The sequence below is a fragment of the Chiloscyllium plagiosum genome, chromosome 12 (genome assembly GCF_004010195.1).
Source record: "Chiloscyllium plagiosum isolate BGI_BamShark_2017 chromosome 12, ASM401019v2, whole genome shotgun sequence".
Classification (NCBI taxonomy): domain Eukaryota; kingdom Metazoa; phylum Chordata; class Chondrichthyes; order Orectolobiformes; family Hemiscylliidae; genus Chiloscyllium; species Chiloscyllium plagiosum.
The window spans coordinates 8,468,007-8,486,640 of record NC_057721.1 but is presented as its reverse complement, the minus strand read 5'-3'; the positions used below and the strand labels follow the sequence as shown (position 1 = coordinate 8,486,640).

At 43.6% G+C, this 18,634-nt stretch overlaps 2 protein-coding genes across 2 annotated transcripts in view; one reads left to right on the top strand and one right to left on the bottom strand.

The window, feature by feature from the left end:
• The window catches only part of kpna3 (karyopherin alpha 3 (importin alpha 4)), a 91,082-nt gene extending 90,631 nt beyond the window's left edge, over positions 1 to 451 (bottom strand). The window contains exon 1 of the mRNA XM_043700423.1: positions 315 to 451. Within this exon, the coding sequence (XP_043556358.1) occupies positions 315 to 383 (69 nt within the window). The 5' untranslated portion in view covers positions 384 to 451. The remainder of the gene's footprint in view (positions 1 to 314) is intronic.
• Positions 452 to 555: 104 nt separating this feature from the next.
• ebpl (EBP like) lies at positions 556 to 8,901 on the top strand. The gene is made up of 4 exons (XM_043700424.1): positions 556 to 1,506; positions 3,484 to 3,553; positions 6,240 to 6,378; positions 8,200 to 8,901. The coding sequence occupies exons 1-4, from the start codon at positions 1,345 to 1,347 to the stop codon at positions 8,432 to 8,434; spliced, it is 606 nt and encodes a 201-aa protein (XP_043556359.1). The 5' UTR covers positions 556 to 1,344; the 3' UTR covers positions 8,435 to 8,901.
• The last annotated feature ends 9,733 nt before the right edge of the window (positions 8,902 to 18,634 follow it).

Below are 18,634 nucleotides of genomic sequence, written 5' to 3'. Positions count from 1 at the left end.
GGGTCAGGGGGTGGGGGGGTGAGGGTCAGGGGGTGGGGGGAGTAAGGGGTGGGGGTCGGGGAGTCGGTGTGAACCGGGTGGGGCCGCCCATCCCCAGGCGGCGGGGCCTGGAGCGGGCCGGGCCACAGGCCCCTGTCGGAGTATCCTGACCCGCGGGAGGCACCTCAGGCCCGAGCTGGGCCTCCAGCCCAGTCCCCGGTGGAGGAGGAATCCCCGGCCCAGGCTCCCCCGAGGCCTCGGTGACTCACGGAAAGCCCCCGTCAGGCGGCCGGCTCCCTTCCACACTCCGCCCTAACCGCCCCCCGATCACTCACCTCGACATCGCGGCCCTTGTTCTTGAAGCTTTTGATGCGGTGGTTCTCGGCGCCGCTGCTGTCGGCCATCGCGCTCCGCTCAGCTCCGCCCGCCACCGAGGAGACCAGAGAATGTTCGACAGCGTCAACTCCCGGACACCGCCACCGGGGGGCAGCAAACTCACCCTGAACTCCCGGACATCGCCACCGGGGGGCAGCAAACTCACCCTGAACTCCTGGACACCGCCACGGGGGGGCAGCAAACTCACCCTGAACTCCCGGACACCGCCACCGGGGGGCAGCAAACTCACCCTGAACTACCGGACACCACCACCGGAGGCAGCAAACTCACCCTGAACTCCCGGACACCACCACCGGGGGGCAGCAAACTCACCCTGAATTACCGGACACCGCCACCGTGGGCAGCAAACTCACCCTGAACTACCGGACACCACCACCGGAGGCAGCAAACTCACCTTGAACTCCCGGACACCACCACCGGGGGGCAGCAAACTCACCCTGAACTCCCGGACACCGGCACCGGGGGGCAACAAACTCACCCTGAACTCCTGGACACCGCCACCGGGGGGCAGCAAACTCACCCTGAACTACCGGGCACCGCCACCGAGGGGAGTAAACTCACTCTGAACTCCCGGACACCGCCACTGGGGGCAGGAAACTCAGCCTGAATTCCCAAAGACCGCCCGGAGGTGCCGAACTCCAATGAAGCGCCTGTAATTCCGATTTTCGGCACCAGGCGGTGACAATGAGAAGTGAGAGTCTGTGGTCTTTGCAAGGTGCTCACCGACCGGAATTGTTGCAGTTTTGTTTTCAGAAGCGCTCGTTAATTTTGCACGTCTTGGATTGATTTCGATGAATGAATAGATGACTAATGAAGCAGATAATGTTCCCGAACAAGGCTGGAAAACAGTGAGGAAGGAGAAGTGTGATGTTTAAGGAGTGAGATAAAGCTCCTGGATGTGCTTGAGCCTTTTCCGCTGGAGAAGTTGGAGGAGACTGGTTCCGGAATCTGCGAATCGAGGAGCAGGGAATGCCGCTGCTGAGTCCGGCAGCGCTGTCCTCGCTACTGCTCTGCACCGCTCAGGTGCCACTGGCTTGGGCACTGGCGTTGAGCTTTGGGCGATATTGCCTGTCGCTGGACCGGGCACTCCTGGGTTGGCTCTTCTATGATGCCATCGTGCACTTCACCCTGGTCAGTCCCTGTTCAGTTCTCATGCCCTGCTTTTATGTTACACTTGCCGGTAGTCTAATGCAAAGATACAATACTGCGGATGCTGTGACATCTGAAGTAAAAGCAGAAAATGCTGAGAAAAAGCAAAACAAATAGCCGATCTGGGGTCGTCTGTATAGATAGAAACAGTTAAGATCTCAAATCCAATATCTTCGAAATGTCTTCCAAATGTAATTCTCTGCTTTTCGCTAAACTTGTTTATTTTGTTCATTTTGAAATAGAAATATCAGTGGCCTGTGGGGGGGGGGGAACGCAAGGAAAATCTTATCAAAATGCTGTCGGAGATTTTTACAGCCTATCATGTCCGCGCCAGTAACCAAAAAGCTATCAATTCTAGTCCAATTTTCCAGTTTTTGGTCCTTAGCTTTGCGTGCGATGGTATTTCACGTGATCATCTAAATACTTTTTAAATGTCGAGATGGCACCAACAATGCCCTGGGTGGAAAAACATATTTCCTCAAATCCCCTCTCAACCTCCTGATCTGGTCCTTTGGCCATTGCCCCTCTACTAAGGGGAGAAGTTTCTTCCTATTTATCCTGGCTATGCCCTTCAGAATTTTGTACACCTCAATCAGGTCACCCCTCAGTCTTATCTGCCAAAGGAAAACAACTACAGCCTACCTAGTCTCTCTCTTCATTGCTGAATTGCTTCAGTCGAGGCAATACCTCTCGTGAATCTCTGCTGCACTTTTTCTAGTGCAATCACATCCTTCCTATAGTGTGGCAAACAGAGCTGTACACGCTCCAGCTGTGGCCTAACTAACAGTTATACAAAAATCCATCAAACCTCCTTATCCTTGTATTCAATGCCTTGATTAAGAAAGACAAGTATCCCATATCACACATCAAGATCCCACTGATCCTCTGTACTTTCTAAGGTCCTATACCATTCAGCATGCACTCCCTTGAGTTATTAGCCATCTCAAAATGAATTACCTCACAGGTTAAATTTCATTTGACATTGTTCAGCCCATATGATCAACTTTTCTCTCTCTCTAATTCGGAATACATTTATTTTACAATTGCCACTTCCCTCATTATTTACACATCATGTCCCGTGTAGAATCTGGAGAGAAAATCTGTTGGTCGGGGTGTTTCTGTCTTATGGAAGTAACGCATGATGTGTGTCCGCTGCTTCCACACTTTTATAGTTTCCTCAAGATCCATCTTACCCTTAATCACCAGCAGGTCGATAACTCGGGGATCAGTGACATGGGCGTTTTTCTATAATCTAAGACTTTCCACTTCACTATTTATCAAAACACCAACTTTCATATCATCTGCAAACTTACTGATCATACCTCCTATACCTATATCTAAGTCATGTTCCTATTTGAAAAGAAATAACTTGCAATTATATAAAATCTCTCTTGGATTTGGGGAATATCCCAAAATGCTTTAAATCTGGGCGAGGACACCCTTTCATGTAGTGCCTTAGAATCTCTTGCAGCAACTGTGAAGCAGCAGCACTAACCACTAAGCCACTGTGCTGTCCCTAGATCATACTTTCTTTTTCACTGAATAATACTTTGCAATCTTTGGAATGCACCCAAATTTTGCCTTGAACATCTCTGCAGCAGTTTCTCAGGGTAGTGTCTTAAGTCCAACTATCCCCAGCTGCTTCTTCAATGATCTTCTGTCCAACATACTGTCAGAAGTGGGGTTATTCACTGGCAACTATACAGTGTTCAGTTTTATTCATGATCCCAGAAACTCTGAAGCAGTCCCAGACCATATCTACAAGATCTGGACAGCGTTCAGATTAATAAGTGACAATTAACATTTGTGCCACGCAAGTGCAAACAATCACTGTCACAAACAGGAGAGAATCTGATCATCACCCCATGACAATCAACAGTATTATGATCACTGAAACCCACACCATCAATATCCTGGAGATTACCATTGACTAAAATTCATGTTGCTTTTGTCTTGCAGAAAGGTCCATTTGTTTACATGTCTTTGGTGGGGACCGTGGCACAATCTGATAATATCGTTTCTTTCCTATGTAAGTTCTTAATACTTGGATGAACCTCATGCAAAGTTGGTAATTATTGCTTCTCACAATAGATTTGGTGTTGTGCATTATCTCCCCCTGAGCATTACCTTCCCCCTCCAGCTCTATTTTGATTTAATCCCTGCCCTCCCCTTCACTGTTTTGATCACACAGCATTGCCCTTTGATGTGAAGGGCACTGCTTGTCACTGGCCACTCAGGTGTTTCCTTTCTTCCTGGTGGTGGAAATTGAATAAAGATTCGTACACCTTGTGTCTCTCACTGTGTCTCACACCTGCACACACACAACATGGGTGCTGGGGAAAATAAGCACTACTGCAGTTAGGCGGTAGTGTGGGGGTTTAAAAGAAAAAAAAAGAAAAAGAAAAAAATAGATTTGGTGTTGCCCTACAGCTCAGGTTAATCTCACCATTAACTATGTACAGCTTTTGACATTATCATACATCATCCTCTATTGTCTAGCTGGATAGGACTGCCTTCTCCTGGTTCCATTCTTATTTAACACATTGTTCCCAGGCATCCTAAACATGTCTCATTCCAGTCCTGTGCTATTGATTCTGGAGTCTCCCAAGGATCTAGATTTAAGACTGTATTATTTCTCATCTACTTTCTGCCGCTGGCTGACCGCATTCAAAAACACAGTGCCATGTTCCATAGTATACTGGGGAGACCCAGCTCTGTCTGACAACCACCTTATTATAGGCGAAAGTGAGGACTGCAGATGCTGGAAATTAGAGTCAAGATTAGAGTGGCCTGGAAAAGTACATCAGGTCAGGCAACTTCCAAGGAGCAGGAAAATTGACGTTTCAGGCAAAAGACCTTCTTCAGGAACATCATTCCACCTCTGCTTTTGATTGTCCAAGATCCAAAATAACTGTTATTCGTATGAACACCCAGGAGATATTTGATCAGGTTCCTCACAAGACACTGTTATCTAAAGTTCAAGTTTGAGGAATTGAAATTAAATTAAAACCTGGTCACGGGACAAGCTGAGCAGAGTTGGGATAATGGGCAGGATGTGGCCATTGATGTCAACGAGATTCAGGTTAAGGCCTCTGTATTTGCTGCATTTATAAACAACTTAATGATGGCACGGGAAAGCACATCTAAATAATATGATGGCACAAAGATGATTGGCCTGGTAAGCAGTGCAGATGGAACAATAAAATTGCAAAGTGATTGACCAAAACTCTCAAATGGATTTCTTTTCAGGCAAATAGGAGATCATCAGTTTGGACCTAAAAAGAATACACCAGGTTTCTTTTCAAATAGCAGAATTCTAGAGAAGAGTGGAAGTCCAGCAGGACTTGAAACCCATATACACAGATCATTAAAACGTTATGAACAACAACAAAAAAAAGTTATAAAGGCTAATAGAAGTCATTAAGATCTACTCATCTTGATTTCATGCTTTAGTTCTGTCAAGCATTAGGTAGACTTTCCCTGGAGTACTGTGAGCATCACATTTTATGAAGAATACATTGAAGCATAGATTCAGTAGAATGATAACTGAAATCCAGTGGTTAAGCCAAAAGGAGAGCTTACATTTCCTGGAGGTGTGTCTTCTAGAATTTAGAAAGTGAAGGATGATTTGATTGCAATTTTGAAGATATTGGGAAGAACAGATAAGGTAAGTCCATCTCTTGATCAGTCCTATCTGGGGAGTCCAGGTCTCGGGACGTAACCAAAATAGAGTCAGACCTCCTGGCAGTGAATTTAGGAAATACTTCTTCATGGGGAGAGTGATAAGCGCTTGGAACTCTCTTCTGCAAATATAGCTGGTGCCAGACCAGCTATTAATTTTAAAACTGAAATTGGTGGATCTTGTTCAGCTAAAGGCTTGTAGAGTGAAGTCACAGATCAGAAATGATCTAATTGAATGACAGCATATACACAGGCGGTTAATTGGCTTCATAGTGTTCCTATATTCTTATGATAATTTGGTAAATTCTTGAAATGCTTGGCTCTACCAAATATTTGGAGAAGAAATAATGGACTGATGAGCTCTTTCTGTGCTGTATCAGTATATGATTCTATGAGTATTTGAAGTTTAAATGTACCACTTTACAGTTTCATTGATACCACCACAACATAAAGGAAAGTTAGTTTCACAAATCTGAATTACTCATCAAATAGGTCCAGAAAGCAACATCTCAACAATCCAACCCACAGCCCAACTCTCTGCTGCAGTCAGCTGGTCCGGTGTTCGGCTGATGCTCTTAATCCAAGTCTCCAAGACAATGGCTGTTTGCTGTTTTGAAACAGAGTTTCAATGCTGCTAAAGCAAACTTCATTTGCAACTGTTCATCCCCACATTTGACATTAGGCTGCACAGTGTGAATCAACTGTTTTTGTGTAATGAAATTTATTGTGTAGATCGCAAGATTGTTTTACCACTATTTGGACTAATGGTCCAACTCATAAAGTGGTGAGCCTTGATTACCATCCCATTCCTCCCATCCCAGGTGTTAACGCCTTATAAGGACCTAATAGAACTGAATGTAATTATTCTGAAATTGTACATTGTGCAGCTTATGTAGCAACAATACATGCAACTATTTGGCTCCTATCCAAGTATAAATCTTGGTGTTTTGCGCTAATCATGACTATATTGTACATGCATGTCTGAGTCCTTGGTGCATTTCCCATGCTAAAACTTAGTATCTTTGTGTTCCTAGGGCAAGAGTATGGGAAAGCAGATGCAAGATGGCTTCATTCAGATCCGACAATTGTATCATTAGAAATCCTGACTGTGACACTGGATGGGATTTTAATTCTGCTTCTCATTCATGCCATTGTGAAAGATAAATACTACAGGTGAGAAGATTTGAATGTTGTTCATTAAGAGAAATACCTAGCTGTAAACATTTCAATGGAATAATTCAGCAAAGCACCATTAATTTGCTTTTATCTGCGTTCACATCAGGAGGAAACATTGCACGAGGGAGAAATCCAATGTGAAGTACTTCATACTGCTCTCTCCTGTGGATGATTTCATTGCTGTTCTCTTCACTTTACCGCTCCTTCCATGAAAGTATTAACTTATTCTGGCCAGGGTTCTGAGGGTGCTGGCTTCTCTAACTGTTTAACAACTTAACCGTTCTCCGGGACTGTAAATGTTGGAAGGCTATTTGACCGTGGATTGAGGCACTTTGTTCTACAGGACTCATTGGACAGTGAATAAGTAAATCAGGTGAACAGAGCTTTTTGCAATGGCCCCTGTAAGGTTCTAATTCAATATAAGATTGAACCTGGGACTGTCTTAATCTGTATGGTTCAGTACTTCACTGAGAAGTACAATTCTCAACTAAGCTAATGGGAGATTCTTTCCATTCCCTTCCATGATCCCCCTCCCCCACCCCTACATCCCCCCTTGGTCTCATTCCTCCCCAACTCCAGGAACACAGAGATGGGTTGTCTTGTCCATACCTTTAACCTTAATGTATTTTGTATGAATGAACATGTGTAGTGATTGTAATGAGGTCTATGGAGCTATTTCACATGTATCTGAGAGGAATCTGTTAGTGAATAGCTGATGGTAGAACAATATTTTGAAGACTGCTGTTGAAGAAAATCTCAAGAGAACAAGTCCTTTTTAGCTGAAGAGTTTTTTTAAAATTTGGATTTGAAATCTTTATTGCAGTTCTCTTTGTCTGTATGCTGTTCTTCCAGTTACTTTGGAGTAGTGTGCTGCAGATTAGAATGAAAATGCTGTTGTTTTTTTAAATCGGCCATTCAGACATGTTATGACATATGTATGAGGCAAGTGGGATTCACACCTGGACCTCCTAGCTCAGAGATGGATCACTATTTCTGTGCCACAAACCCGGTTTTAAAAACGTAAGCTCCACCACCAGCCGTGGTGGGATTTGAATTTGTATCCACATACCATTAACTAGAGTCTCTGCATTACCACTATGCCATCACCATAGTTTATGAAACAAAGTGCTGGTGTAGGCGCCGTTAGTGTGATTGATCTTTGAATTGATAATGTATTACGAAATAAATCGGTAAGATATATAAATGGACAAATACAGTGCTCAACATCAGTCTCAATAAGTAATGAGATTTACCTTTATCAATAATGGATCTGTTTAGGTTCAACTGTTTTGCAATATTCTGTGATGTTTTTGTCATCACCTGCTGAAACCTGATGCTTGATGAAAAATGATGACAAACTAGAAATTCCACTTTCCGTAAAATCATTTTTTGTTTTGAAGTTTACCAACTTGTTCAACCGTTCTGGAAATATTCAGCAGGTCTGGCAGCATCTGTCAGAAGAGAAATCAAGCTAACCTTTTGAGTCGATGAACTTCCATTGTAAATGGAAGATGTTGAAGCTGAGAAACTTTAAAGCAAGTACAAGGCCAGGCGGGGGCAGGGATAGGCCAAAAGGGAAAGATATAACTTCCCCTTTTAGCATGGATAGCCCCTCTCCCTTTTCCTTTCCTGCACCTCATAGCCTTTTGCCAGGATCCTGAATTATTAACTGTTTTATCTCTCCGCAAATGCTGCCTGACCTGTTGAATGTCACTAGCACTTTCTGTTTCCAGTGCAGAGTTCCAGCTTCTGCAGCATGTTGCTCTTGTACATGAGTCAGTCACTAATAACATATTGCACTCTGTTCTACGATTTCAGGCACTTCGTACAAATCGCACTCTGCGTTTGTGAACTCTTTGGTGGCTGCATGACCTTCTGCCCCGAGTGGCTCATTGGGAGCCCCAACTTAAATACCAGCAACTGGCTTTATCTCTGGGTCTATCTAGTTTTCTTTAATATGATCTGGGTGATTGTACCAGGGCTACTCCTATTGCAGTCTTGGCGAGGCCTCCAGGAAATGCACCAAAACAGATATGTGAAAAAGTCAACATAAACAGTTTTGTTGCTACTTCATCTAACAAGCAAGTAGATCCAAGCTTTGTGGGTTTTTTTTTAAAAGGTGAGCAGAATTCCATGTTTGATTATTTTGTGTGACATCGAGTTTGGTTTCAGTAAAGGCTAAATTCATTTTGCGGCATAAACAATATTTTCTCTCAAAAATCACAAAATACTAAATGTATACGGGAAAATTGTAAGATTTATTTTCAATTGTTGAGAAAGAATCTACATTTATACGGCACTTGTTGTTATCTAGTATTGTCTAGCCCACAGCCAAGTGCAAATGAGGAATGTGTTATGGTTATATAATTGAGTATAATTAGTTGGGAATATGATTGACTGTGTGTGTATCAGATATGTATCTATGAGTTTTTGGAACAAGTAATAAATTTGGGCGGCACGGTGGCACAGTGGTTAGCACTGCTGCCTCACAGCGCCAGATACCTGGGTTCAGTTCCCGCCTCAGGCGACTGACTGTGTGGAGTTTGCACATTCTCCCCGTGTCTGCGTGGGTTTTCTCCGGGTGCTCCGGTTTCCTCCCACTATCCAAAGATGTGCAGGTCAGGTGAATTGGCCATGCTAAAATTGCCCATAGTGTTAGGTGAAGGGGTAAATGTATGGGTGGGTTGTGCTTTAGGCGGGTCGGTGTGGACTTGTTGGGCCGAAGGGCCTGTTTCCACACTGTAAGTAATGTAATCTAATTTAGGGGTGGAAGCTGGTGATATGAGAGCTGGAATAAAACTCTGACCACAAAAACATGCTTAGACTCAGTCTTACAAACATTGTAATCTCTGGTGTTTATCATTCATGAATTTGGGGCATCCTAAATTGATTAAGGAGAACTTTTAAGGTTTGGTCTGTGTTGTAAGGTAGGAAACATGGCAGTTTGAACAAAGCAAGAACTAACCTCCAAAACAGCAATAATTTAATAACCAGATTAGTGATTTGGTGTTGTTGGTTAAGAATTAATTATTGGTCAGAACAATGGGGGAGAACTTCAGATGTTTACATATACAAGTTGCCTGCAAAATTTAAGTGTACAGTCCAGGCTGAGGCTGTACCAGGGAAGTGCTGCATTGGTGAAGGTGATGCCTTTTGAATGAACCCTTAAAATCAGACTCTATTACTTGGTCAGATGGACAGAAAGATCCCATGGTACTTCAAATAGCTTTTTTGTGCATGTGCAAACCAGAAGTAATCTCTCAAGCACACCATCCACCAGAGATTAATTTGTTGCGCACAAAGTGCAGTGTTTGACAATATAATTGTTAGTACACATGAAAGGTAAACCATTTGGCCACTTTGGGGAATTTTTAGTGTGTTAAAGGCATGATCCTTTAAAATATGTTTTCACACAATCTAAGAGGTACATGTGGATCATTAATTGTTTCCTGAGTGTTTTACAAGAAAAACTTCGTTGAGTTTTATGCATTTGATGCAGTAATCTACAAGTATGGACTTTGTGAATGAACCCCCTCAGGACACAGAGAGGATGAGACAGTCCCTACCACGTAGTAGGTGTCGGAATGCCAACTTGGCTCAAACCCAAGGAATTTGCAGGCTGCCATTGCTGATACTTTTATGTTGTTTCAGTTTTTACAATTCCTTTGGAATTCTTATTTTGCATGGTGATTCATTGGTTTCACTCTAAAACTACAAGGCTTTGTCATGTTTTCAACATTTTTGTATTGAATGGGTTTTTGTGGATTTTGCACTGGATACACAGTAATGAAACAGGCCATTTGGCCCAATCAATCAATGCTGTTGTTTATGCTCCACTTCAGCCTTCTTCCATGTTCACTCATCTCAGTCTACCCTTCTTCCTCATATGCATGCTTAGCTTCATCTTAAATGCATCTATATTTGAACCGTTCCATATGGTAGTGGGTTCTACATTCTCACATCTTTGGGTGAAGATGTTTCTTCTGAATTCTTGATTGGATTTAGGACAAAGAACAATTCAGCATAGGAACAGATCCTTTGGCCCTCTAAACCGTACTGACACATTTGCCCTTCCATACTAAAATTGCCCAAATAACGAGTGACCTCTTTCTCTTCAAGCAAACAAACTATCTTACATTTATTTGTGTTGAACCAAATTTGCCAATTATTTACCCATTTTTCAAGTTCATAATATCCTCATGAAAGTTGTTAGAATTTTCTTTGGTTATGAAAAATTGATGTCTGTGCAAATTGTGTTTTTAAATACAATTTCTAAACGTCCACCTAAATTCATCTAAATCCATCTGGTTTCATCTAAATTTATAACAGATCCTTATCTGCTCTGGATTACTTCCCATTAACAGATCCAAAAGGGAATATTAATTTGTTGAGCTTCTTCCATTTTGAGTGAGAAAGGAGTCCTGTGCACATGGGAGAAATTCTAGTTCCAAATTAATATCAAGCTAGTTGAAATCACCATGATTTTTTTTTACTCAATTCCTGAATTTATTTGTGCATTTCCCTTTGCATTGTAGACTAACCCAATTGCGACTGATCCAACCCTACCAACCTTCGCATAAACCAAATCATCCGCCGACATTTCCGCCACCTCCAAACAGACCCCACCACCAGGGATATATTTCCCTCCCCACCCCTCTCCGCCTTCCGCAAAGACCGTTCCCTCCGTGACTACCTGGTCAGGTCCACGACCCACCCTCCCATCCTGGCACTTTCCCCTGCCACCGCAGGAACTGTAAAACCTGACCGGACGGTGTGCGCAAGCTTCCAAAACACCCCGAGAACACGATGATCCACATCACTAGTCCCAATATTCATACTGAGAGCACTGAGTTTCAACGAGGATGCAAGGTGAGTTAGGAAAGCCTACCTGCAGTAGAAGCTGCTCATACAGTGCCTCTTCATTGTTCATCTCAGTCGAGAGCAGGCTTCCATCTGTTGTTGTCATGATTCAACTTGTTGAGAATGCCAGGTATGCTGTCAAAAATGGCCAAAGATGTGATCAACAAGGTCGAGAGGACTGAAAATTTACTCCCTGACCTATCACCTTCATCTCCTTCCCCACTGACCTATTGTACTCTATGCTACTCTATCCCCACCCCCACCCTCCTCTAGCTTATCTCTCCACGCTTCAGGCTCTCTGCCTTTATTCCTGAAAAAGGCCTTTATATGTTTAAACCTTCACATATTATTTTAAATGTCTATGCTGCTCCTGAATCAATAGCAAATCTTCTGACATGAAAGAATGAGGTGTTTTTATTGCATATACAAGTTTGCAGTTTTTATTTTCACCTGGAAGGCACTACAAAAGCAATTAGTAATTTGTCAAATCTTGTCACTTAACTTGTACGAACAGTAGGCTGATGGGTAACAGTTATAGAAGGTTATAGACAGAATCAACTGTTCATATGTTATGACACACCTCTGCACCAGGTTGGACTTGGAACCAAGGCCTCTTGTCCCAGAAATAGGGGCACTCCCACTGTGCCAATTGTATGATTGCAATTACCTTAAAAGGGTTTATTTTAAGTTAAACCTTTTAAATGAATGTTTGTTGTAATTCATGTTTCCATTGTTGACTTCAAATCCACATCAAAGATATTACTTAATTTTAATAAAATGTACTGAAACAGTTCTGCACAGTCTTTGCAGAGAGAAAAACAACATTAAAATCTGACATTCTTCGGAGCTTAATTGCTACTTTCTACTCATTCAGGGAACTATTAACATTCCTTTTGATGCAACAAGGGGGTCTCAGGACTTAACAGATCCTCATTATACTTTGGCAGAAAGACTTTAAACAGTGGTCTCTCCCCAGCTTTAGTGCATCCCTCAGTGTGTAGTCCTGGACCTTGAAATGTGCCAGTCTGCAAAGCTTGGTCAAGGTCAACTCTTTACACTAGAAGACCAATACATTTCGAGCAGAACAAAAAGTGTGTTTCACTGCATAGATGGTCCTCTATGCGGTTGCTATTTGTCTTGGTGTGTATTCCAGGAAATAGCCAGTGCAGTACAGAGACCTGCATCATTGAGCCTGACATCAGTGGTGGGCAAGTTGTTGGAGGGAATCCTGAGGGACAGGATGTACATGTATTTGGAAAGGCAAGGACTGATTAGGGATAGTCAGCACAGCTTTATGCATGGGAAATCATGTCTCACAAACTTGATTGAGTTTTTTAGAAGAAGTAACAAAGAAGATTGATGAAGGCAGAGTGGTGGACATGATCTATATAGACTTCAGTAAGGCGTTTGACAAGGTTCCCCATGGGAGAATGGTTAACAAGGTTAGATCTCATGGAATACAAGGAGGACTCGCCATTTGGTAAAAGGTAAAAGACAGAAGGTGGTGGTGGAGGATTGTTTTTCAGACTGGAGGCCTATGACCAGTGGAGTGCCACAAGGATTGGTGCTGGGTCCACTACTTTTCACCATTTATATAAATGATTTGGATGTGAGCATCAGAGGTATATAGTAAGCTTGGAGATGACACCAAAATTGGAGGTGTAGTGGACAGCGAACAAGGTTACCTCAGATTACAACAGGATCTTGATCAGATTGGCAAATGGACTGAGAAGTGGTAGATCGAGTTTAATTTAGATAAATGTGAGGTCCTGCATTTTGGGAAAGCAAATCTCAGCAGGACTTATACATTTAATAGTAAGGTCCTGGGGTGTGTTGCTGAACAAAGAGACCTTGGAGTACAGGTTTGTAGCTCCTTGAAAGTGGAGTCGCAAGTAGATAGGACAGTGAAGAAGGCATTTGGTCAGAGTATTGAGTACAGGAGGTCATGTTGTGGCTGGACAGGGCATTGGTTAGGCCACTGTTGGAATATTGCGTGCAATTCTGGTCTCCTTCCTATCAGAAAGATATTGTGAAACTTGAAAGGGTTCAGAAAAGATTTACAAGGATGTTGCCAGGGTGGAGGATTTGAGCTATAGGGAGAGGTTGAATAGGCTAGGGCTGTTTTCCCTGGAGCATCGGAGGCTGAGGGGTTAGCACTGCTGCCTCACAGCGCCAGAGACCCGGGTTAAATTCCCACCTCAGGCGACTGACTGTGTGGAGTTTGCATGTTCTCCCCGTGTCGGCGTGGGTTTCCTCCGGGTGCTCCGGTTTCCTCCCACAGTCCAAAGATGTGCAGGTCAGGTGAATTGGCCATGCTAAATTGTCCGTAGTGTTAGGTAAGGGGTAAATGTAGGGGTATGGGTGGGTTGCGGGTCGGTGTGGACTTGTTGGGCCGAAGGGCCTGTTTCCACACTAATGTAATCTAATCTAATCTAATCTAAAAAGGCATCTGGATGGGTATATGAATAGGAAGAGTTTGGAGGGATATGGGCCAGGTGCTTGCAGGTGGGACTAGATTGGGTTGGGATATCTGTTCGGTATGGATGAGTTGGACCAAAGGGTCTGTTTCCATGCTCTATGACTCTAGATTAGAGTGGTGCTGGAAAAGCACAGCAGGTCAGGCAGCATCCAAGGAGAAGGAAAATCGACATTTCAGTCACAATAGGTGGATGGGGGTGGGGATGAAGGTGATAGGTCGGAGAGGACGGTGGAGCGGATAGGTGGGAAGGAAAATTGACAGGTTGGACATGGTTGAAGAGCTTCAGGGCAGAGGAGATGACCTGGTGGTAGCAGTGAGACAGAGACTCACTGAGATCTTTGCAGAGAGGAGGAGAACTTATTCAAGGTAGGCATCCTTGCAAGAGGATTTGCAGTAAGGTTAAAATCAACTAGGCAGAATTGAGGACTGCAGATGCTCGAAATCAGAGTCTAGATTAGAGTGGTGCTGGAAAAGCATAGCAGGTCTGGCAGCATCCGGGAAGCAGGAATATTGACGTTTCGTGCAAAAGTCCTTCATCAGGAATGAAGGCAGGGAGCCTCTGGGATAGAGAGATAAATGGGAAGGGGGTGGGGCTGAGGAGAAGGTAGCAAAGAGTAAAATAGGTGGATGGGGGTGGGGATGAAGGTGATAGGTCCGAGAGGAGGGTGGAGCAGATAGGTGGGAAGGAAGATTGACACTTCGGACATGGCTGAAGAGCTTCAGGGCAGAGGAGATGACCTGGGGGTTGCAGTGAGACACTATGACCCTATGGAGCTGCTCGGGACGAACCTCACAAAAACCACTGAATATTTTTCCAGATCTTCTTTACAAAGGCTTTCCTGAAAAAAAATAATTCTATAGTATTTCTGTAGACTGCATTCTTTCCACTCGATAAATTCTTCATTTATTTTGTATAATATTGTAATCTTTCTTGAATCGATTATGAAATCAAAATTTTCACACCAATGCAGTGTTGAGCGAGTGCTGCCTTCTATTTATACATCATACCTAGACCTTCTGGTGTTGGGGAAGGTCTCTTGACCCTATGTAACAAAGAGCTCTCCTACTCAATATTCAACCAGGAATAATTCATCACTGAGAGGGATGTCTTGTCAAAGGGAGCAGCTCCACTGAGCGGAAAACTATTCATTCTCACTGATCCAACTTGAATTTCCAGTCCATTGCTCCAACTGTGGGTAACTGGTAGGGAGAATATCGCACACAGGATCGATTGATGTGATCTGTGATCTGCACTGACAGCCTGGGGACAGAATTATACCAACCGGCCGAAATACCACGTGACTCAAGGGACCGGTTCTTGGTTGACACGTTTCCCTGGCAGCAGTCCCGTCATGAAACCCCACGTGATCCTCAGAGCCCAGCCTCCAATGCGACACGTGATCCTGAGCGGGACGTGACTCCCGCGGAGCCCTACCTCCAATGCTAAACATCACTCCAAACGGTGCCCCGCCTCCAATACTACACGTGACCCTCAGCGAAACGAGCCCCGGCCAATGCGGCACGTGACGCAATCGAGCCACGCCTCTAATAGGTGGCACGTGATTCCCAAGGAGACCCCGCCTCCAGACTGCACGTGACCCTCAGCGGCCAATGGGGAAACGTGTCTCCCGTGGGGCCCCGCCTCCATTGTGGCACGTGATCTCCTGGGGTTCCTGGCGTCGTGCGGCCGCTCGACGGACCGGGGACGGAAGTTAAAAATAACTTTACGATGATCGTAAGGCTGTATACCTGGATTTACGTTTGTGCGGTTTTTCAGCTACAACCTGCTTGTCAGGCCGGGCCCATGGTGCAGAGGCAGATCAACACAACTCACGCTGCTCAGCCAAAGGAATCTACTTCCCATTTTAACTTAAATGTCAGCTGTTTTCTGTGGGTTCCTGACTGAAGGATGTGAACGACAGTGGCCTGGTAGTTTCTAAATAGATGCGTAGGCTTTGAGCAAAAGGTGCAGGAATGTGAGAAAGAACTCTGAGTTCTGTCGATCTGGAACATTACGGTGGTGGTGGTGGTGGAAGCAGAGTTGCACAAATCTGATCATCAATCGGGGCGGTCTTCTCAAAAGGAAATTTGCTGGCTGTCCGGGCAAATAAGCTTGCACCATATCAAATCGCGATAGACACGGAAATGGGACTGTTAGATGACCTCATTGAACTGGATGTCAACCTCCAGTGAGAAAAGGACTCATTTCCCCTTTCCCCACCTCACCTTATATCCAAACTTCCAGCTCAGCACTGTCCCCATGACTTGTCCTACCTGCCTATCTCCTTTTTCACCTATTCACATGAAGGCAATATAGGCTTTTGCCCGGAACATCGATTTTGCCGCTCCTCGGATGCTGCCTGAACTGCTGTGCTCTTCCACCACCACTAATCCAAAATCTGGTTTCCAGCATCTGCAGTCATTGTTTTTACCTAGTTGATTTTAACCCCTCTGATTACGGAGTCAATCCTGTACTGAGTTCAGAAAATAACCATGCAATTCCTGTTACTTTGTTGCAGGCTGTTTTCCGTATGTATAACAGTAAACAACATATTTGGCAGCATTACAAATCTAGAAATGTTGCCCTTGTCAGTTAACATAAATGAAATGTGACATATGTTGTACTGTCACAAAGTAATCATGTGACACTAATGGTGGCTAGTTTAAGAACTGCTGGTAATCATTTCTAGAGTTGCCATTTTTATTTTGTTTTTATTCGACTACCCATGTTCAGTATTAGAAGTAATATGTTTATATATGCAAGTTAGTAAATGTCACTCATGGTGCACTTGATCCTTGAACCCTCAGTCTGTAATACTGAAAGGTCAGTTGGGTGCAGCTGTTTCTCTCTTTAGGAGCACAGCCATAACTTGAGGAGTAGAGCACAGTCTAGGCTGACAACTGAGAGAATGTTGCACTTTTGGTTGGGACATTTAAATGATGGCTTTGTCTTTCTGTTACAGTCACAGAAAGAAGACACCCATTTATGGTAGCATTTTTCACAATCACCCAACATAAAGTATATTATGATCAATTAAGTACTTTTGAAGTGTCGTCACTGTTGTAATGTCGGAAATCGAGCAGTGAATTTCCACAAAACAATGTGTTATGACCAGACAATTAACATCAAAAGAAAACAAATTGAGGGATAAATATTGGACAGGAGAGTGGGGCTCCTTGTTGTCTTTGAAATACTGCCATTGGATCTTTCAAATCCACCCTAGGGGTTAAGTGCACGAAACACTGTAAGGACAAACGGGCAGACAATTAGCAATCTGCATCCACTAACACCAACCAGCCACTAAACGCCATGATCAGCTGTCTCAAGTAACCCCACACACATGACAAGGACCACAAATTCGATTGGGACAACACAACAATCAGAGGACAGCCAGAGACTTCCTAGAGGCATGGTACTCATCCACGGACTACATCAACCAATGTGTAGACCCAATATACCAGTAATGACAACAAGCAACCAGAAGCAGCAGGAACTGAACCAAATAAATTCCAGAAGAGAGAGTACAGCAGGGCTTCGTAGGAGGCTCCAAAGCACTGAAGATGTCACCTAAACAGGGACAAAATGTCTGCAAATCAACTTCCCAGCTTGGTGAAAATACCCACAACCATGGCATACCAGAATAATAATAGCAATAGAAATTAGAAAGAGTATCGCAGGAAGATGCTAAGGCTGGAGTAAGGAAACTTCAGAGGAAGCATGAGGAAAGAATGGCAGGCTGTGCCACAACAAATAGTAAAATATTCTTAAAATATATTAAGAGTAAAAGATAGAGTGGGGCCCGTAAGGAACAAGAATGGTAATCTGCTCACTGAAGCAAAAGATATGGCAGAGGCCCTAAATGAATATTTTGCTTCTCTCTATACCAAGTTAGAAGATGGTGACAGTGGCCTAGTTGAAAACACAGATGTTGAGCAACTGAACAGTATATTGATAGATAAAGAAGAGATGCACAAAGGCTGGCAGCACTCCAGGTAGGGAAATTCCCAGGCCTGGACGGGATGCATCCTCGACTGCTGAGGGAGTTAGGGGAGAAATTACGGAGCAGTTGACAGAAAACTTCCAGGCCTGCCTGAACACAGGATTAGTTCTAGGGGACTGGTGGATTGCAAATGTGACACTGTTGTTTAACAGTATAATAACCCAGGAAACTACAAACCTGTCAGCTTGATATCAATACTAGGAAACCTGATGGCGGCCATAATATGAGATAAAGTAAATGTACACTTAGGAAAAAGTAATTTAATATGAGACATTCAACATGGCTTTGTCAAGGGCAGGTCATTTCTGACAAATTTAATTGAGTTCTTTGACGAAGTGACACAGGCAGTGGAAGATGGTAGTGCTGTGAATGATGTATATTTGGACTTTGAGAAGGCATTGGATATGGTGCCCCATGTCAGATTGGTTAGCAAATTACAAATGTCTGGGATTGATAGATCATCGTGGAATGGATTAGAAGTTGGCTGAAAAGATAAGAAACAATAGGAATAAATGGGCATTTCTCATTTTGGAGATGAGTTGAAAGTGATGTTCCCCAGGTATGGGTGTTGGGACTCTTGCATTTTCTGATTTATATAAATGATTTGGAGATGGGTGTAGAGAGCAGAATCTCTACATTTGCAGATGATACTAAACTAGGGAGAATAGTGAATTGTGAGGATGATGCTGAGCGACTTTAGAGGGACATTGAAAGTTGACCAAATGGACAGGCACCTGGTAGTTCAGTTTCAATGGAGAGAAATGTGAGGTGATACATTTTGATGGAAGAAACATGGAGAGGCAATATAGGCTTAATGGTACAACTTTGAGGGGAGTACAGGAGCAGAGAGACCTCAAGGTTCACATGAAGGTGGCTAGACACATTGAAACAATTGTTAAGAAAGCTTCTAAGA